We start from the raw sequence: 21,478 nt of genomic DNA, 5'->3' as shown, positions 1-21,478 counted from the left end.
TAAGTATAGCTAATAACCAACTATTAAAAACATTCCATTAAATTCAACAAAAGGGCTGGCCATGGTGGCTCATGCCTGTAATCCCAGCACTTTGGGAGGCTGAGGCAGGAGAATCACTTGAGCCCAGGAGTTTGAGACCAGCCTGGGCAACATAGTGAGACTCCATCTCTATTTATTTAAAACATAAAAAATAAGTTCAACAAAAGGCAGAAAATAATTTAGAATATGGAAAGAACTAAATATATAAATAGGGAAAGGTGAAGTTAGGGAGTATCAATGTAACAAAATATTATGTAATTGCTGAAAATGTTTAAGGAGTTTTTTTTTTTTTTTTTTTTGAGGCGGAGTCTCGCTCTGCCGCCCAGGCTGGGGTGCAGTGGCCGGATCTCAGCTCACTGCAAGCTCCGCCTCCCGGGTTCACGCCATTCTCCTGCCTCAGCCTCCCGAGTAGCTGGGACCACAGGTGCCGCCACCGCGCCCGGCTAGTTTTTTTGTATTTTTTTAGTAGAGACGGGGTTTCACCGTGTTAGTCAGGATGGTCTCGATCTCCTGACCTCGTGATCCGCCCATCTCGGCCTCCCAAAGTGCTGGGATTACAGGCTTGAGCCACCGCGCCCGGCCAGGAGTTTTAAAATTTATTTATTTTATGGAGAATGGGGTCTCGCTATGTTGGTCAGGCTGGTCTTAAACTCCTGCACTCAAACGATTCACCCACCTCAGCCTCCCAAAGTGCTGGGATTATAGGCATGAACCACTGTGCCCAGGCTTAAGGATTGTTTTTATTGTCATAGGAAAGCATTTACGATATGTTAAAATTTTAAAAATAGGGTGTAAAGTATATCCATTAAAGCATAAATATATACAATTTATACTTTAAAGTGTAAGCTATACATTTATAACTATAAAATATAAAGCATTTATACTTCAGCCTAAATAACTGCAAAAATATTGTAGGCATAGGAAAAAATATATGTGCATTATAGGATGCTTAGCATAAAAACAAGAAAAGAAAGACAAAGCATGACTGATAATATACCAAATGTGGTCGGGCGTGGTGGCTCATGCCTGTAATCCCAGCACTCTGGGAGGCTGAGACCAGGCTGGTCTCAAACGGGCTGATCTCGAACTCGTGACCTCGTGACCCACCTGCCTCAGCCTCCCAAAGTGCTGGGATTACACACGAGAGTCACTGCGCGTGGCTTGTTATTTCTCTTTTTTTTTTTTTTTTGTTTTTTTTTTTAGTAGAGACGGGGTTTCACCCTGTTAGCCAGGATGGTCTCGATCTCCTGACCTCGTGATCCACCCGTCTCGGCCTCCCAAAGTGCTGGGATTACAGGCTTAAGTCACCGCGCCCGGCCGTTATTTCTTTTCTTAAAGATGCTGCAGTTTATCACTATGGTTAAAGACATAATGGCCGGGGGCAGTGGCTCAGGCCTGTAATCCCAGCACTCTGGGAGGTGGGAGGCGGATGAATCACCTTACGTCAGGAGTTCGAGACCAGCCTGACCGACATGGTGAAACCCCATCTCTACTAAAAACACAAAAATTAGCCAGACGTGGTGGTGGGCGTCTGTAATCCTAGCTACTCAGAAAGCTGAGGCAGGCGAATCGCTTGAACCTGGGAGGCGGAAGTTGCAGTGAGCTGAGACTGCGCTCCAGCCTAGGTAACAGAGCAAGACTCCATCTTGACAACAACAATAACAAAAAGACAAACGCACAAGATTTGGGGGCTCAGTCAGGCCGGGGTTTGGTTCTTGGTTCTGTCACTTGCTAGCTGAGTGGCTTTTGGCAAGTCAATTTATCTGCAGCTTCGTTGCTACCTCTACATAATGGAGATGAAAGTGTCCACCTCCAAGTGTGATTTTGAAGATTCAACGAGCTAATGTGAATAAAGTATATAGCGAAGTGTTTGGCACAAAGCTAATATTGAGTCATTTATTATTACCACGGAATGGTAATAATAAATTATTGGTATAATTTATACCAATTATATAATAAATTATATAATAATTATACCAATTATTATATAATAAATTATTATTACCACTAATAATCGGAGGAAAAAAGTTTTGAAGGTAAAACTTCTTTTGCGAGAAACCCTCAGGGACACAGGCAGTGGAGTGGTGAGACAGTCCCTGAGGTCAGGTTCTGAGTTCAGAACCAGGGAAAAGCACAGAGCAAGCAGCACTCAGGTCTTCCCAGTGAAGATGCTTTTGGTTGCAAGGAGCAGAGACTCCCTCACTCAGCTGGAGTCCTGAATTCATTATATCAGGTGTCAGGGAAACCAGGCCAAGAGATGCCACCAGCTTTCATGAAGCACCAGGATAGGAATATGGACACTAATATACGGACCCTCTCTTCCCATCCTTTCCCTGTCGTTTCCTTCTACACCAGCTCTGCGCCCCAGATCCACAGCATCCCACAGTGAGTGCCTGCCTTACATGTCCTCACTTCCGGCCATGTGCCGAGGCCCAATTCCTGGGGTTTCTGATTGGCCAGCTCTAGTCAGGTGTCCATCCACGGTCCAATCAGATGTGACTAAGGGGGGAAGGGGCCACACTGCAAACATGGCTGCTTTGGGGCCTGGTTTGTGGACAGTGGGAAGTGCTGCCAAGTTCCGGGCCTGCTCTTTTCTCCTCTCTGCTCAGGCCTCTCCCTCCTCCTTCATGAGTTAGGCTGCTCTAGGCCACACAGCTGTAATAAGTGTCCTGGGGTCACTCATGGCCGCCCTGTGTAGAAGCTCCCTGTGGGCTATGAGTAAAGGTGATCCCCAGAGAAAGGGCATCCCCTAAATTTTCTTCGGTTTCCTGACATTTGCAACAGGACCACAGTTGGTGACTGATTCCCAGGCTGCTGGCTAGGATCTGACCCAGGCGGCACTTCTGGATTCCTAGTTTTTGCTGGAGAGGGGTTGACTCCCAGATTAACAGGCTGTCTGGCAAATGGTGGCCTTCGGCAGCACTTAGGTCCGAAAACACAAAGGTTGGGCTAAGAAAAGCATGATTAACTACACACACACACACACACACTCTGTAGAAACAAAGAAACAAAAGACTAGTGTATCTTTTAATTGTCATTTTATAGCTCCCTACCGCAGCTGCCCCCCACCCTTCCCTTTGGTGACAACACAACGTCTGCAGGCTTCGGGGGACCAAGGAACAAAGCTGGGGCCTGGCAGCCCCACTACGCTGCCAGCCAGGGAGGACAAGTCATAATTACAAATTATCACAACAATTAGTGCCTGTACTTGGGGGATCTGCAAATTGAGGAGGCCCCAGCTCCTCATTGTACAGGGGTCTATTTGGCAGTGACCTTGCTCTGGAGACGATGATATTCCTTCAGCCTGTAAACCAGATTCAAAACAAAGAAAAATGTAAATTAACAATAACAACACACACTGGGTTCAATTAATTCAGGCAGAACTGGGGTGGCGGGGGCAGCTGTTTGTTAAGATGTGTGTGAAGTTGTCTTTTTTTCTAGTCCCTCTCCCGCCCTGGCCCCTCCTGCCCTCCAATCAGGATAATGTAATTAATTTATCTTAGGGGGAAAACATTGTTTGTCATTGTTGAAGACAAAGCGTTTAACTGGCAATGGGAGAAATGAAGAGGCCATTATGTAAGCCCTGTGTGTTCTGGGCCATTTAAAAGGGTTTATAGAGTCATAAAATACAAACAGAGGGTGCAGGAAGCAGGGGAGGTGGAGGTGACTGAGGGGAAGGGAGAGGACCCTCGGCAGATGGGCGAGATTCAACATCTCTCCAGGCATGAGCTGCCTCCAGGGACAAGAAACTGGCTCTGGGAGAAAATGGTGGCTCTGTGCCCAGAGTATGTTGTTAGCAAGGGGAGACAGACTTGCATCTTCTTCTAGATTCCAATCCCCATGAGAAGGGAGCTGGTGATGGAGAACCCCCAGCAGGACAGGTGCTCCGGACTCAGCTCCACCACCTCCTACCTGTGTGACCCTTGGAAAGTTACTTAACCACTCAGCCTGTTTCTGAGGAGTTGCAAATTTTGCGTAAGAATTAAATGAGACATCCTAGGAGAGTGCCCCAGAGCAGCTTAGTGTATGTTAGCTGCTGGTGACAAACGACCCTGTTTGCCCTTGAGCACATCAGCCCTGGGCTGAGAGTGCTTGCTCCTGGCACCGCCCCCTGGCTCTTTCTGCATGCCAGGGTCTGAGCCCAAGCCGCATGCTTGATTTCCACAGGCTCATATTGAACCTTCACTGAATCTGTGCGGCACGTACAGCTGATACCCTTACTGGTGACTCCCAGAGGATCAAAGGTCTGAGTGACTTCAGATGATGTGTACCACCCTCCTGGGCCATGGAGATCCATGTGGCTAGGATGGCTTCCAGCTAGACCTACAGCTCAGGTATGGTGACAGAAAACAAAGGCTTCTCTCCACCTCTATGCTATTTCCTTGTTTAACCTGCTGTGCAAAGGAGCGCATAGTGGAGTCCCTGTGGCTTAGGGGGAGGGGAGGGCAGGTATCAGAGGCACCAGGTGGGACACAGGAACCTAGGACCCTCTGTTACTGTTGGCTATCAAAGCATGCCTCTGAGGATGCTATGGGCAGATGGACAGGAAAGTGGGGTTTGTCTAGGGCAGGGCAGCGGAAAGGTCCCATCTAAAGCCTACTCTTTACACCTGGGGGCTTTGAAGGCCCATCAGGGCCCTGAGCTTCTCACCTGAGGGAATTGATGTTGATGAACCCGGTGGCATCAATCGGCTCATAATCACCCTGCACGTTCATGCTGCAAGGAGAGTAGAAGCTTGTCAGCTCAGCCTGGCCCTGGCCTCTGCTTGAAGGGAGGACTGCTGGGGCCAAAGGCAGCCCACCTCCCAGACCCACCTGCGTGGGTCCAAACCCTCCCTGCATGTCGGCTTTCCATTTAATTTCTGTACAACTCCGGGAACCCTCTTCTGGGCCAGGCACCAACCCAAATGTTGGAGCGCCCTAGTGGAGCACACAGCAGCCTCTTCCCTGCTGTACAATGTGGCGGGAGGCTAGGAGCAGCCGCCCCAGAACTAGCCCTATGAAATCCTACCAACCAGAGCACTCCGTCTGTAAATGGAGCACGCGTCCAAGCCAGCTGTGCCTTCGGGACTGTGTGGATGGCATCCACTGACCTGAAGGCTCAGAAGGCCTTAGGGTGTGAATTGCAACAGCACAAAGGCATTTTGCAAGCTGCAGGGAGGCCTCCAGCATTCACAGCAAGATTGGCCCATGAAGTCACCTTCCCCCTCATTTGTTCGACCAGTTAGACTTCACCTAATCCATCCTGAAACCTGGGTACCCACTGCCAGTGTGTCATGGAAAATGCTGGGTTGACTGCTGCTGTACTCAGTAGATTTTTACCTCTCTACAGTTTCCATCTCCCAGACTCACCAGCCTTCTGCTTTGGGGCTCTCCACCCTTAGCTGCTCCTCCCAACCTTCCTAACCATGGCAGTCACTCCAGCTGGCTGACTGGGGTTTGCGTCCTGGCTCCGCCACACACCACCAGAGAGCCCAGGCCAGTATTCCTGCGCTCGGAGCCTCGGCCTCGCACCTGTCAAATGCGTGGTTAGCTCTCAACGTCACTTTTGGTTCCACATGAAATAATGTAGCTGGGGCCGGGCGTGGTGGCTCAAGCCTGTAATCCCAGCACTTTGGGAGGCTGAGACAGGTGGATCACGAGGTCAGGAGATTGAGACCATCCTGGCTAACATGGTGAAACCCCGTCTCTACTAAAAATACAAAAAACTAGCCGGGCGTGGTGGCGGGTGCCTGTAGTCCCAGCTACTTGGAGGCTGAGGCGGGAGAATGGCGTGAACCCGGGAGGCGGAGCTTGCAGTGAGCTGAGATCCGGCCACTGCACTCCAGCCTGGGTGACACAGTGAGACTCCGTCTCAAAAAAAAAAATGATGTAGCTAGTGCCTGGCACACAGTGAGCACCCACTAGTACTAACACTATTCATTCACTCATTCATTTGTTCAGGCATTTATTAAACCTTTTGCTGCCTGCCAGGTGCTGGGCCAGGTGCCAAGGAAGGAAGAGCAAGAGTGGTGTCCACAGGGAGGGGCCAGATACAAGCAATCAATCACCCATTGCCTTCATTAATTATGGTTGTGCTAAGCACTTAGGGCACGTGGACTCAGATGCCTCCTACTCTACAAGCCTCTGAGAGGATGGGGTCCCTTGTCATGTCCTGCTCTGAATCAGCCCCTCCTCTGCAGAATTGCAGTCCTGGGACAAAGCTGATTCAAGGTTCCCAGTGACAAGGAGGTGGCTTGTCCCCTCAGGGGCCCTCTCTAGAGAAGTGAGATTGATGGGGGTGAGGGGGGGTTGGTGTCGGGGGGGGCAGGAGGATCTGCTGCTTTGAGACCCTGAGGCTGGACCTCTGACTGGTTCTTTGTAGACTGTGGACTTTTTACAAGAACCAATGAGGTCTCTGCATCTGCCTGGCCCCAGTGACTCGTTCAGGACCCGGGCCCTGACCTTCACCAGGCCTTGAAGCCGGTGGGCGCGTGGAACTCTCTGCAAAGTCAATCCCGTACTCCTGCGCCTCCTTGACTTCCCTTCCTCCCTCCTCTATAGCTCCACAGCCCCTCCAGGGCTCAGGCACTGAAGCCACTAGGAGCTTTCATTCCCTGGAAGAGGAGGAGATGCCAGACTTGCTGGCCACCCCTTTCTGTGCAGAATCGGTGCTTAGGAAGGGTTGGACCAAACTAGACCACCAACCTCTTCAGATCCCTTGAACAGACCTTGTTTTGGAAACCGAGCCTCAGCCCCACTGGCCCCTGTCCTCAGCGCAGGGAGAATGCAGGACACAGAATCCCCCCCACCTCCGTGACCATCTGTCCCTTCACCTCCATCTCTCACAAGTCACAACAAACTCTCCCCATCCCGTTCCCCAAGGCAGGACCTTCCCAACTGCCCTGGCAGCCCCTGCAAAGAGGGCCCACGTCCAGGGACAAACGTCCCATGAGGCTGCTGGGAGTTCTAAGAGGGGTTTCTCAGAAACTAAAAAAACCTCTTTTTAAAATTGTGGTTTGAAGTGAGAGGGGAGGTGGAAAAAGAGTTTACAATGAAATTTTTTTTGTTTCTTTTTTTTTTTTTTTTTTACCTCCCCTGACGGTCTACAGAAAACCTCTTGTGCTTTTATTTTTGCTCATTCGAGTGGCTCTGACCTGCTCTATAATTACGTTACTTTCTACCGACTGTGCCGCGGCATTTCCAGCTCTGCTGCCTCTCGCGGCTTCCTCGCTGGGCCCTGTGACGCTGTCACTCAAGGGCTTTCAAGTCAGCGATGTAGAAATCAAAAAGAAAAGGGAAATGGTCGGAGACACAGTGAGAATAAATGCTCCTGCTTTTCTCTCTTTTTTTCCCCCTTTCCCTTTTTACTTTATTCATTTAATCTCCCTGAGTGAGACTGTAAGGCTTAATGAAGGGTTGGACAGATTATTAGAGGCTGTTGATTTGGAGGGGGAGGGAAGAAAGAGCCAGAGAGAGAAAGAGAGAAGATAATTTGACATTTACCCCGACTGATCTAAACTGATTCAGTTGTATTTATGGCTTATAACGTGTTTAGAAAGATTGAAGGGGGGAGAGACTCAACATGGCAAGGAGAAGGGAAAGAAAAAAATATTGACTGGCAAGCAAGACTCGTACTTTAATTCCCAACCAGCCTCCAGGAGGGAGGGGCTGGCCTCGGCCTGAGCTAAGCTGGGCCTTAGGGGACCCTCGTCCAGTGGGGGCTGTCTGTCCCACAGGGGCCTGCCCCATCTCTAGTTTGGCCAGGTGACCTCTGGAGGTGACACCTCATCCCTTGGTGCAGGTCACTCTCATCCACGGGACGGACACAGGAGTGGCCAGTCGTTAGCTGCCACCTTGGCCCTGGCTCACCAGGGCCCTCCTGCCTATCCAGGGGCTCCACCTTGGCCACCTTCTGCCTTGTCCATCAATGAGAAATCTCCTCATGGTTCCACTTGTGTTAACTTTTTTTAAGAGACAGTGCCTAACTTTGTTACTAAGGCTGGAGTGCAGTGGTGCGATCCTGGCTCACTGCAGCCTCCAACTCTTGGGCTCAAGTGATCCTCCTGCCTCAGCCTCCTGAGTAGCTAGGACTACAGGTGCATGCCACCACACCTGGCTAATATTTTATGGATTTATTTTTTGAGACAGGGTTTTGTTCTGTTGCCCAGGCTGGAGTACAGTGGCATGGTCATGGTTCACTGCACCCTTGATCTCTCAGGCTTAAGAGACACTCCCACCTCAGCCTCCCAAGTAGTTGGGACCACAAGCACATGCCACCACGCTTAGCTAATTTTTTTATTTTTAGTAGAGATGAGGTCTCACTATGTTGCCCAGGTTGGTCTTGAACTCCTGGCCTCAAGTGATCCTCCTGCCTTGGCCTCCCAAAGAGTTGGGATTCCAGGTGTACGCCATCTTGCCTAGCTGGTTCCCTTGTCTCACTCCACACTTTCCCCTAGGCAGTCTCTCTTGGCCCGGGGCTTCAGAGAACATCAAAATGCCTATGATGCTCCAGGGTCTTCAGCCTAGGTTCTCCTCAACTCTAGACCCAAGTGTCTGATGGCCTTCTAGTTAGTTTTCCCAGCTATCTCAAAAGAAACCCATGCTCATGACACCTAAATCCAAATGCATGATCCTTCCTCAAGAGCATTTCCTCAACCCAGGGACTGCACCTAGCTGCTCACGACCCCAGACACGAGTGATTCTGGATCCTCCATCTCCCTCCACATCCAAGTCATTTCAATCCCTCCTCCTAGATTTGTGTCACCTTCGCCTGCTGCTATCTAGTCCGGGAGTCAGCCTGGTCCAAGCTACTGCATTTCCACAGGTGCCCTCCCACCTACTCAAATCCGTTCTCCAGAGCAGCCAGGAGGACCCTCTAAATGCACAGATCTCATCTTGCCTTTCCCTTTAAGATCTAGCTTCGGCTCCCTCCCCCTGGCCTCTTTTGCCCTCCCACCCCTCCCTGCTATTCACCTGTTAACTCTTTCTGCTATTGTTTGAATAGCAAAGGAGCTTCTCTACAACCCCAATTATTTTATATATATGTATTTTTTTTGAGACAAGGGCTTTCTATGTTGCCCAGGCTGGTCTTGAACTCCTGGGTTCAAGCAATCCTCCCACCTCGGCCTCCTAAATAGCTGAACTTACAGGCATGCACCACCCCTCCTAGCCAATCCCAGTTATTATACCCAGCCAGACTATCCTGCATTCCTCATAGCCCGCTGCCACCTTGTCTAATTCTACATTCTGGTGATGGTTTGATCCATGCCTTTCTCCCGGCTAGCCTGTAAGTTCCACGGAAGCATAGTGGTGTCTATATCCTCGGTGACCATTGCTCTATCCTCTGCATGGTGCCTGACATGTGCTCAGGCACAGATGTCTTGAGGATCCAGTCAAAAGATAGGCTCTGTGCCCAAGTCGCGGTCAGGATGAGGTGTGGGGCACCTACCTCACCAGCTCCTCGTTGTAGAGAGACAGTGGGGACTCCCGGCCGAGGATGTACACCTGGCCCTTGAGGACGGACACCTGCACTTTCCCTTCCACTCGCTCCTGGGACTTGGCAATGCAGTGGCGGACAAATTCACACTCAGGGCTGTGCCAGAAACCTGCGGGGAGGAAAACGGGATATCACTAGGGAGGCCTCCTGCACTGCAAGGGCACAGGACGGGTGCCGCATGCTTTACCCCGCCATGCAGACCATGACTGCCTCCCATGCGTCTGGTACAATGTGCGCTTGCCAGCGGCTGAGTTGAGGACCATGCTTTCATAGCCTTGCCCTCTAACCTTGCAAAGGGCCTGTGGGTAAGGAGGTGACCACCTAGGTCACTTCCCTAAGGGTCAGGAGGAGGGAAGTGACCCACTGCTTCATGCCGTAGGCATTCAGGAAGTGCCACAAGCCAGCAACTGGGGACACAATGGTAAAGGGCCCCCATCCCTGGCCCAATGGAGGCTCTAATCTTCTGGGGGAAGCAGAAGGCTCAGACAGTACTCAGAGGCACGTGCTGCCTGGGGCTGGTGATGTGGGTGTCCAGTGCAGGCAGCTAGGTGGTGGTTCAAGACCATGGCCATGCATAACCTTCCCCTCTCTGTGCCTCTGTTTCCCCATCTGTTGAGTGGGGATGTCATAGTAATATTTCGTGTGGAGCCCCTAGCACTGAGCCGCACTGGCCTTAGGGGCTACCGTGAACTGGAGTCCTGGCTGGAGCCCACCCCTCAGGGTGGGCAGGCCCCTTGGAATCAGTGGGCTGTTTTCTGCACCTGCTAGTGATAGAATATTTCTGCATAGATAAGCAGCAGCACTGTGCTCAGGCTTTCATCTGCGCTAGCTCCCTGAATCCTCATAGACAGCCCTCTGAGAGACACTCTCTTAGCCTTTCGCCTTTCTGGGTGAGGAAGGGAGGCTCAGGGAAGTTAAGAAACTTCTCCAGGATCACACAGGCTGGAAGTGGGGAGCCTCCATTTGACTTCTGTTGGCCCAAGTTGTAACAACTCTGCTTCCTACGATCAACTCGGAGCTTTCTCTATGGCCAGAACATCCCTTGGTGTGTAGGTGGGGGCAGGAGGTACCTGAGAAACACGCTCCCTCCCCTCTCCCCCAGAACCCTAAAGGCCAGGGAGGGGTAGCGCTCAGACCCCAGTCTGGCCCCGGCCCCTCTCTAGCCGCTTCTGATGGAGGCTGGGACCAAGGGGCGGCAGGCAGGCCGGCCGTGGCTTGGGGGAGGGACAGGGCAAGGCTAGGGTTTCCTGAAACGGAGCCGGGAAGGTGAGCCCACCTGGGCAGCTGCGGGGCCAGATGGCGCATGATCTCCTGCCCTGATAAAGGGCCGGGTCAGCCTAGGGGCTGCGGCTATTGTGGGAGGCCCAGGCCCCTGGGGGCACCTGCTGAGGCCCTCCGTGGGAAAGGGGACAGGCCTCTGGGATGGGGTCCTGGGGCTTGCAGAGGTGGGGGAGGGCCAAGCAGGGAGAGTAGAGGTTGAGCCCTTGCTCTCCAGTGTCCCATTCTTTGAGTCCACATCCCAGCCACACCTGGACAAGTGATGTAACCTCCCTGAGCCTCGGTTTACTCATTTGCACAGTGAGAAAACATGACTAACCAGAGGTTGTGTGGATTCAGTGAGAGAACGCAGAGTGCAAAGCGTTTTGCATTTGCAGTTTGAACACCATGCTGTGTGCCAGCCCTCACTGTACATAGGGAGAGAGGCCCAGAGAGGGAAACAGCCTGTGCAAGGCCACACAGCAAGACTGTGGAAGAGCCCAGGTCTGATGAAGTACTCCTAACTCTGGCCCAGGGCTTTCCTCCAACACACCCCGAGACCCTTGTGGAGGGGGCCGCTGCTGTTCTCCCAGCCCCCCATGCCCTGGTGTCCTGGGCTTGGCCATCTTTCTGACGGAGCGGGGATAATTAGCCCATTAAGTTTCCAGGCTGGAAGACAGGAGATGGAGCCAGAGATAGGACAGAGAGCTCCGTGGGAGCAACTGGCCTGGGCTTTATCTCAGAATTTTTTACCTCTGCCCCCACGGGGGTCTTCTGCTCAGATTTCTTTTCCCAGCAGACCCAGCCTGGGTTGGGGGACAGCGAGCCTGGCTTAAACTGCATTGGGGGAGACCCTGCACCCTCTAGACCTGTAGATACACTGTGGGTGGGGCGTAGGGCTGAGCTAGAGGGGGACCCCTCCCCCATGCTGCTAGGCCCAACCAAACACATGCAACCCTTTCTAACTGGAGCAATTCTGTGTGCCTTGCACCTTATACCCATTGTATTGCTAAAGAAATGGAGGTGAGGGGAGAAGAGGTGAGCTATACCCCCTGGATGAGATGCTCCACTGGGCCCTGCCAGGGTCTTGAAGCTGGGGTCCTGCCAGGCTAACCCTGGATGCCATTCCTGGAGGAATGGTGGGCTTTCCACTCAGGAGCTAGACGGGACTGGGAGGAGACCCTGGCGTGCCCTCAGCCTGGTGCCCTTTATTTGACAGGAGGGGAAACTGAGGCTCAGGGAAGAGACAGACCTGCTCAAGACCATTAACCCAGCCAGAGGCAAGGCTCCAAGTGCCCTGCCTCCACATTGGGAACCCACGCCAGGCGCTCGCAGTTATTTCACGCACTGGAATAACCACTCGTCTGCCAGACATAGTTCCAGGCGCTTCACAGATACTCATGCTTTTAGTCCTCACCACCAGACAGGTAGAACTGTTATTCCCACTCTTCAGATGGGAAAACTGAGGCCTAGGGAGGTTAAGTAAGATGATCAAGCAAAGCCCTGGTCTGTACCATTTCTGTATCCCTCACGGGGAAAATCGCATCAAACAGCCCCTCTGAGCTGTGGGGGTCAGCCTGCTGCCCGAGGCCGGTCTTGGTGTTTGTGGAGCCCTGGATGTCAGCGGACCAGGGCAAAGTTAATATTAGTGATCACCACCAAGAAGAAGCCCCTACTGTCCCTCACCTCCACTCTGAGGTTTGGTTTCCTTTTAAGTCTCCTAATCATTGTACCTCAGTTTGGGATGTAGAGGGCTTGTCACTGGCTGACAGAGCAAGGACTCAACCCAGCCAGTCCAGTGTAGAGGCACCGTGACCGCAGCCAGGAGCCAAACTGTGCCCTACACCCAGGGTTCCCCTGCCTGTGCCGCCGTGCCCCTTGATCATGAGCATCCTGGAATCTGTTGGAATAACTGGGAACTTGGCTGCTACAGCTGGCCTGTCCCCAGCTCAAAGCTGCCCATCACCAGCCAGGAGAGCCTGGGCAAGTGTCTTCACCTCGGGGCCCCCGTTTCCTCACCTCTGCACAGCTAATATTAGATAATACCCCATCAGGTGCCCAGCTCAGAGCCTGGCAGCAAGACAGCAGGATAAGTGGCAGCCACGGCCACAGCCATGGTGGGATCAGCCTCTGTGGAGGCCCCGGAGTAGCCCAGCCAGGTGCTCCCTCCTCTGCCACATCTTAATAACTCCCTCACTTTGTAACTAAAATCCTTCTTTCAGGGTTGCAGTCCCACCAGGCTGGAAAGCCCGCAGGAGACAATGGTATTTAAGCACCTGTCTGTACCTGGGAAGGGGGGCAGAACTCGGCTTCAAAGCTGCCAGGAACAATGGCAGGGAGAAATAACGCCAGCCAATAACCACCGAGCCCTCCTGAAATCCTGAGATGAGTTACAGTGATTAGGAGGCTTAAAAGGAAACAAAATCTGAGAGTGGAGGGGAAGAGGCGAGGGGAGGAGAGCTTAGCCCAGGAAGCTATTAGATTAACTAATACTAACTTTGCACGGGTCCCCTGACGTCCAGGCCCCCAAAGATGTGAGGGTCAGCCTCAGGCAGCAAGCAGCCTGTCCTCCCACAGCTCAGGGCAGCTATTTAATGTAATGCCCAAATCAAGGGTATGTGTATGTTATGGAGTGGGGGTGGGAAGGGCCAGAGAGTCAATATTTGAGGCTCTTCGGGTCCTAGGGTCTCTCTCAAAATGGCTCAACCTACCCTTGCCACTCCAGGGGAGCCACAGACAATGCAAAAACAGCCACCTTGCTCGGCGTGAGCCACCGTGCTCAGCAACACTTGAATTTTATATAATTTGTCATGAAATAGCATTAAATTTTTTTTCCCTCCCAACCATTTAAAAATGTAAAAACTGGCCAGATGCAGTGGCTCATGCCTGTAATCCTAGCACTTTGGGAGGCCAAGGCGGGTGGATCTCCTGAGGTCAGGAGTTTGAGACCAGCCTGGCCAACATGGTGAAACCCTAACTCTACTAAAAATACAAAAACTAGCCAGGCGTGGTGGCGCGTGCCTGTAATCCCAGTTACTCAGCAGGCTTAGGCAGGAGAATCACTTGAACCAGGGAGGCGGAGGTTGCAGTGGGCGAAGATCGCACCATTGCACCCCAGCCCGGGCAACAAGAGTGAAAGTGCCCCAAATAAATAGATAAATAAGAACGTAAAAACTATTCTTAGCTCAGGGGCTGAACAAAAACAGGTGACAGGCTGGATTTGACCCAGGGACTGTAGTTTGGGGACCCCTGTTACACCATATGAGGATTGGATTTTAGAGTCAGGATTCCAAGGCTGGAATCCAGGCAAGGCATGGAAATCCGGGCTCCTCACCTGCAAAACGGGGATACCCCCGCCTCAGGTGCTCATGTCACCCACTGGTCCTTCCACACATTGGCTGGGTGTGTGGCAAGGCTCAGGCCCTGTGGCCACCCCAGTGGTTTCATGGTCAAGATCTGGCTCCTGCAGTACTGGGGTCTGGGGCTGAGTTCCTGGTCCACAGAGCCTCTCCCTCAAGTTCATGGAATAGGTCCAGGTTCTGCCTGGAGACAGCCTGACTTAGGGGTCAAACCCAGCTAGGCCACTTCTGGTTTTAGGCTTTCCTTCTGAGCCTCAGTTTCCTCATGTGTACAGGGAGCCTCAGACCTTCTGGGAAAGTTGTGAGGACCATGTGGAGCGATGCATGTCGCTGCAGTGCCCAGCGCCTGGCACATGCTGGAGTCATGCAAACTGTAGGCGGTGGAAGCTGCTGGACACCTTGGGAGGCCGGTGCATCACCCCGGACACACCCCATGTCAAGGTAGGTTCCAGCATCCCCTTGCTCCCTCATGTCCTGCACTTTCCCTCAACCCCCTTTGGCCTGCACCTTTTGGGGTCTCACACGAGGATGGCAGTGGGTGGCAGGGGAGGAAGGTGCTGATACGGAGGGGAGGGCCAGGCCCGAGGGCCTGACAGTGATTTGGGATCCCTTGTGGGGCGGTTAGAGGGGACAGTCGTAGAGTCTTACGCACCGGTATACACCAGCTCAGCAAATTTCAAGCCCAGGCCTTGTTTGATTTTGCGCACTTCTCGGTCCATGGTGAAGGCCTCGATGTCTAAATGAGCGTGGTAAAGGATGGTGCCTGCTGGGGTCTCGTAGATACCTAGCCATTTTTCCAGGCAGGGGGAAAAGGAGAAAAAAGAGAGAAACGCATGAAACCCAAACTGTCAGCAAATGACAAAAAAAAAAATAATAATAATAATGACTCGGGTGACAGGAGACAAGCCGGTCGGACCCATTCACTCCCTGCTTGCTGCAAAATGCATCTGTCATTATGTTCATGCTGGGGCCACGACAGTCCACTCTGCAGCTTGCGGAGAAAATGTCTAGATGCCCCCTTTCAAGGGGCCCTCCGACGCTAGAAAATGACAGGGTTTCGGAGCGGCAACCCCTCCCTCCCCATGCGTGCCCACCGGCCCGAGGTTGAAAGCCTGTAATTAAAGCGACTACAGTAGAGCCCAGAGCCCCAAATATCCCTTCCTCCCTTCCACCAGGGAGCCAGGGGAGGGGGACGGCTGTGCACATACATGTACACATGTGTACACACATGCCACCTTCAGCCTGTGGGGCCCCTGCGGCCAGGTCTTTCCAGAGACCACTGAGTGGCAGAGGGCTTGGGTAATCACCCAGGCTGACCCCACTGTACAGATGGGGAAACTGAGCCCAGGAGGAGAGGGGGCATGCTCTAGGTGGAGCTGGGAACTCAATGTAGGTCCCCGAGTCCCTCACCAGTGCTGTCTGCTGCCCTGTAAGTCAACTGGCCATGGAGGCCCAACCCTGGAAGGTCAGGGGAGAGGGGATTGCTCAAGTCCCCTCCTGCGACCTCAGGCCCAGTCCCCCTATTTGGAAAACAACCTGCTTGGAACAGATGATCTCTGAGTGACACAGAAGTGCCTGGCCCTGGGCTGAACTGGGTCTGGGGTAAGGCCCTACTGCACTGGAGGACAATGGGGCACCAAGAGGCAGGACTGCCCACACCACACAGCCCAGGCTCCCTCTTGCCCCAGGAGTGCAACCTCTCTCATCCACTTCAGAGACCTGGCCTTGGGCGAGCCTGCCCTGCAGCTGCTGTCTGGGTGGAGCAGGGCCCATAGCTCCCCCATCTCCAGGGATTCTACCCCGAGAACTTCCTTTCTTCCACCACACGTTACATCACTAAAGGTGCAGGTTCTCAATTATCCTGGGAATTTACTAACCTCTTTCTACAGTGGCTGCTTGAAAAAGACCCAACTCATGTTCATAGCAGCATTAATCACAATAGCCAAGAGGCGGAAGCAACCTAGGTGTCCATCGAGGGATGAGTGCAGAAGCAAAATGCGCGGTGGAATATTATTCAGCCGGAAGGAGGCCGGGCACAGTGGCTTACGCCTGTAATAATTCCAGCACTTTGGGAGGCCGAGGCAGGCGGATCACCTGAGGTCAGGAATTCAAGACCAGCCTGGCCAACATGGTGAAACCCCGTCTCTACTAAAAATACAAAAAACTTTAGCCAGGCGTGGTGCTGCATGCCTGTAGCTCCAGCTACTTGGGAGGCTGAGGCAGGAGGATCACTGGAACCCGGAAGGTAGAGGTTGCAGTGAGCTGATTTCACACCACTGCACTCTAGCCTGGGTGACAAAGCAAGACTCCGTCAAAAAAAAAAAAAGGAAGGAAATCCTGACACATGCCACAGCATCAACATAAGGCCATGACGCTAAGTGCAAAGGCCAGGCACAAAAACACTGTGTGTTCCACTCATGGGAGGCCTCTCGAGTCGTCAAAATCATACAGACAGAAATGGTGTCTGCCAGGGGCCGGGGAAGGGAAAATGGGGAGTGTTCATGGGGCCAGAGTCTCAGCTTTGCAAAATGAAAATGTTCTGGAGGTGGATGGTGGTCACGGTGGCACAGCCCTGGGAACGGACCTGATGCCACTGAGTGGCACAGCCCTGGGAACGGATGCCGCTGAGCGGCACACTTACGCATTTTAAAATGGTTCATTTTATGTTACGTGTATTTTACCACAAGTTTAAAATTAAAAAAATAAAACATAAAAAAATATAAAAACCATGAAGGATATTGGTTTTGACTCTGAAGCCCACCGGGGATCTGGGGAGGCTGAGTCTGCCGAGCCCTTGTGCACTACCAGAAGTTTCCTCCAATCTTTGATCCTTAAGTGTTAGAATCATGGAAATGTCAGAGCTGGCATTAGGATCAATCCGGTACCGTGTTCCCCCGACTGTTAGCTGCCAACCTAGTATTCCAATAGCCTGCGACAGGAGCCCAGCATATAGAAGAGATGGCAGAGGCTGTGCTGGGAGGAACGGAGGCCCCTCTGCAAACTCTGGACTCACCTTAAATCTAGTCCCACACACCAGTTTTACAAATGAGAACCGAGGCCTGGGGAGGGGACTGGCTTGCCTAATACTACCTGGCCAACTGGAGGGGGAACGGGCCCAGCACCGGGGTCTCCCATTCGGCTCCAGGTGGCCTCGAAGGGCCTTTGGCAAAGTGATCAACTGCTAACCGGAGCATGAGAGAAAGCCCAAGTCCAGGCTGTTGCTGTGGAGGAAAAGCTTGAGTGCTCACCATGGCTCTGTGTACCTGGGCCGAAGGGAACCTCTCTGGAGGCTTGGTTCTCTCATCTGTAAACCCCTGATATACTGGTGTCAGGTGACATGCTTGTGAAAGCCCCTCACAGCAACCAGGTGCAAATACGAGTATCGAGTGCCACCAAAGAGCCCATCCCGTTTCACTGGTGGGGGCTGTAGCCTTCGGCAGTCTCCACTGTCTGAATTTAGTTGTGACTGCTGAGCAGGAAATGGCCTCTCTCCAAGTTTATGCAGCGGCCCAAGCCCTCACATCCCTCGGGAGTTCCTCAGGCCTCACCGTGACTCTTGTAAACATAGCTCAAATGGGTCCGTCATCATTTCCTGCAGAGCAGCTCAGAGCCACAAACCAGGAAAGGGTAAAAAGGCTGATGGCGGCAGAAACAGAGGAGTGACTGAGAAGAGTCATTATAGACAGCCTGGAGAACAGGGACATAGAACTCAGCACAGGCCAGGTGTGCGGGGGATCATACCTGTAATCCCAAAACTTTGGGAGGCCAAGGCGGGAGGATTGCTTGAGCTGAGTTCAAAACCAGCCTGGGCCGGGCGCGGTGGCTCAAGCCTGTAATCCCAGCACTTTGGGAGGCCGAGATGGGTGGATCACGAGGTCAGGAGATCGAGACCATCTTGGCTAACACAGTGAAACCCCGTCTCTACTAAAAAAATACAAAAATCTAGCCGGGCGAGGTGGCGGGCGCCTGTAGTCCCAGCTACTCGGGAGGCTGAGGCAGGAGAATGGCGTAAACCCGGAAGGCGGAGCTTGCAGTGAGCTGAGATGCGCCACTGCACTCCAGCCTGGGTGACAGAGCGAGACTCCATCTCAACCAAAAACAAAACAAAACAAAAAACCAGCCTGGACAACATAGTGAGACCCCATCTCTACCAGAAAATTAAATAATGAGCTGGGTGTGGTGGCATGTGCCTGTGGTCCCAGCTGCTTGGGAGGCCAAGGTGGGAGGATCATTTCAGCCCAGGAGTTGAAGACCAGCCTGGGCAATGTAGGGAGACCCTGTCTCTACAAAAAAAAATGGTAAATTAGCTGGGGGTGGTGGTGTGTGCTTTGTGGGAGGATTGCTTGAGCCCAGGATGTCGAGGCTGCCGTGAGTCATGACTGCACCACTGCACTACAGCCTTGGTGACAGGCAAGACCCTGTCTGAAAGAAACACAACACAAAACATGACGACCCCAAACAAACACGACGGCGCCAAGCCACCAGAAAGGGGAATGGCTGAGCAATGTGTTTAGAAAGATCAGTGTGTGCAGAACCTTGGGAAATCTCTGTCTCCAAAATGGCAGATACAACGATAATGTTGGAGGAGCAAGTTTTCAATTAGCCTAGAAACCTTATTACCAGAAATAAAGCAATTTCCCAAGAGCCACCAAGAGCACGACACTGACAAAGTCCTGCTGGTCCTCCCATCCTGGTACATACTCGAACTCGATACATATTGGGTTGGAAACAGGCCTTCTAGTGATGAGTTTGGGTACATTTTTGAATATTCTAGAAACTTGCAAAGCCCATCCTTACACTGGCCACAGAGTCGTGATAGTGCCATCCTGGGCAGGCCAGTAGCAGAAGCCCTCCTCATTTTCAACTCCTAGACACCCAGGCCCGCCTCCCTGCTTTTCTGTCCTCAGCTGGGCCAACTGCAGGGCAGTCCAGACTATATTTGCAGGGCTGGAGCTGGGCACCAGGAGTCCTGCAACCATGTCTTTACAGAAAGTGCCCAGCTTGGCTTTGCTGTGTGACTTTGGCTGGTCTCAGCCCCTTCTCTTAGACCCAGGCAACAAGAAGGCTGCAAGTTCCTGCTGCTCTGACATTCCAACTTCCTTTGGGACCTATCTCAAAGGTAAGTGTTCAGAGTGTCCTCCAGGTGTGCCCTATTTACTGACAGTCTTGTCTCGAGAACACTCTAGGCCGAAGCATCGCCTCCCATCAATCCAGAGAGGGGAGGACGCAGGTGAGGTTCAGGGCTCGAGGAAGAGCTCTGACTTGCTCCAGCTACTGGCCCATCACAGGTGTCCCCAGGAAAATGAGACCAGTGCCACCGGGAGCAGAGAGTGTCTGGTGGGCAGAGGGAGGGCAGAACCCTCCTCTTCCTGAGCCCCCAGCGCCGGCTTCCTGGCTGCCACCCTCAAGGGGAAAGGCTGCAGACACAAAACACACCAGCGCAATTAATATTCCTGCTCCTTTTCTTAGAAGGTGTTAAAGTTGGCCGGGCGCGGTGGCTCAAGCCTGTAATCCCAGCACTTTGGGAGGCCGAGACGGGTGGATCACGAGGTCAGGAGATCAAGACCATCCTGGCGAACACGGTGAAACCCCGTCTCTACTAAAAAATACAAAAAACTAGCCGGGCGAAGTGGCGGGCGCCTGTGGTCCCAGCTACTCGGGAGGCTGAGGCAGGAGAATGGCGTAAGCCCGGGAGGCGGAGCTTGCAGTGAGCCGAGATCGCGCCACTGCACTCCAGCCTGGGCGACAGAGCGAGACTCCGTCTCAAAAAAAAAAAAAAAAAAAAAAAAGAAGGTGTTAAAGTTAACTGTGACTGATCAAAAAGCTTGTTTTTAGGTTGCTGCTGTCACACGCGCACGCGCGTGCGTGCATTTTAAAACTCTTCCCTCTCCTCTCCGCAGGGGTAGGGGGTACAGACGATTTCTGTGTGTTTCTTCTGGGAAAAAAAAGACTTAAAAAAAAAAAGTGACAGAAACCTGATGCTAAAAGACTATAGATTTGGGGCTTTTGACAGTCGGCATACAAACCACCGTGCAGAGAGAAGGAGGAAATGACAGCTGAGCCTCTGTGTTGCCGTGGAAGAGACAACAGACATCTTTGGAGTGACACGCACAGCAGCTCCAAGTGTCTATTTTCATCTCCCCATGTTTACAGGAAAAAGACAGAGGTGTCAGCAGTTCTCTCTGGAGAAGCTTCAATCACACCATAATTACTGCCAAGAAGGGTGCGGCGGGGAGTGGGGAGAAGGGCAAGGAGCTAAGGGTGGCCAGGGGTGGCGGGGGCGGGGAGAGCGGACCAAGCAGAAAGAGGTGGGAACCAAACAGCTGCTGTGGCTCAAATTCTTCTCGTCTGTCCCTGAGGCTGCCAGGTTAGCCTGGAATGAGCAATTTTGCAGAATTGAGTGGGATCTGCCAGCTCAGCTGGGGCCTGGGCTGGGGGTGAGGGCACCTGGACTAAAGACTGTGGCCCTTTGGGAAAGCAGAAGTGATTTGGAAAAGGTGGGGCATGGGGGTACCTCTTAGGTACCAGGGCCAAGGTGAGAGGCAGTTGCCATGGTGATGGGAGGCAGGTCAGTCAGGGTGGGACTCTAGCCATCCTCTATGTTCCTGGTGCCCGGCGGGCCCCATGCTGTGTGGGCCTCTGGGACTGAAAACCTCTTTGCTTCACAGGTCTCCCTCCATTCTTCATCTGGAATGTTCCAGATGGTAGGTGGGCAGGTTGGGCAAGTGGGTGGCAGCCCTTGTTCCTTCTGGGCCAGAAAGTGGAGGAGGAAGGAGGAAGGGAGACAGGAGGAGAGAGTGGGGAAGGGGAGGAGAATGGGCAAGGCAGGGAAGAGGGGAAGGAAGAGGAAAGGGAGAGGGAGGAGGAAAGGGCGAGAGGGAGAAGGAAAGGGCGAGAGGGAGGAGGAAAGGGAGAGAGGGAGGAGGAAAGGAAGGCAAGGAGGAGGAGCAAGGCGGCGGCAGGCAGAGGTGAGGCGGGCAGGGCTGGGAGGAGAGCTGAGGCAGGAGAGCAGCTGGAGAAGTCTGAGGCCACAGAGGAGAGAGAGAAAGAAGCTGAGCACAAGGACGTGCGCTGGCTCCTTCCCGGCCTCCCTCGGCTTCCCTCCGGCCTGCCTTGCCCCCCTTCTCCTCCCCACTGATTTCATTTACTTCACTTAATTAGCCCCCCTCCAGAGTTAAAAAGATAATGTGATAATGACATGTGAACAGCCACAATACAGAGAAGGCTACTCCAGCCTCCAGCCGAAGCTTCCCCAGCCCCCTGTCCCTGACCCTCAGTGCCACTGACTAGGCCACCCCAGACCCAGGGCACAGGAGCTGCCCAACTTCCTAACCGCTCCCACCCCC

General features: G+C 52.8%; 1 protein-coding gene across 1 annotated transcript in view; it reads right to left on the bottom strand.

Moving 5' to 3' along the window:
- Nucleotides 1-3,052: 3,052 nt before the first annotated feature.
- ASS1 (argininosuccinate synthase 1) overlaps nucleotides 3,053-21,478 on the bottom strand; it is a 57,794-nt gene continuing 39,368 nt past the window's right edge. Inside the window, exons 13-16 of the mRNA XM_021927129.2 lie at nucleotides 14,785-14,916; nucleotides 9,469-9,625; nucleotides 4,690-4,755; nucleotides 3,053-3,343 (exon numbers count right to left, since the gene is read on the bottom strand). Coding sequence (XP_021782821.2) covers nucleotides 3,298-3,343; nucleotides 4,690-4,755; nucleotides 9,469-9,625; nucleotides 14,785-14,916 — 401 coding nt within the window. The 3' untranslated portion in view covers nucleotides 3,053-3,297. The remainder of the gene's footprint in view (nucleotides 3,344-4,689; nucleotides 4,756-9,468; nucleotides 9,626-14,784; nucleotides 14,917-21,478) is intronic.

Source organism: Papio anubis, chromosome 13 (assembly GCF_008728515.1).
Source record: "Papio anubis isolate 15944 chromosome 13, Panubis1.0, whole genome shotgun sequence".
Classification (NCBI taxonomy): Eukaryota; Metazoa; Chordata; class Mammalia; order Primates; family Cercopithecidae; genus Papio; species Papio anubis.
The sequence above is the reverse complement of the archived record's forward strand: the minus strand, read 5'-3'. Positions and strand labels throughout refer to the sequence as shown.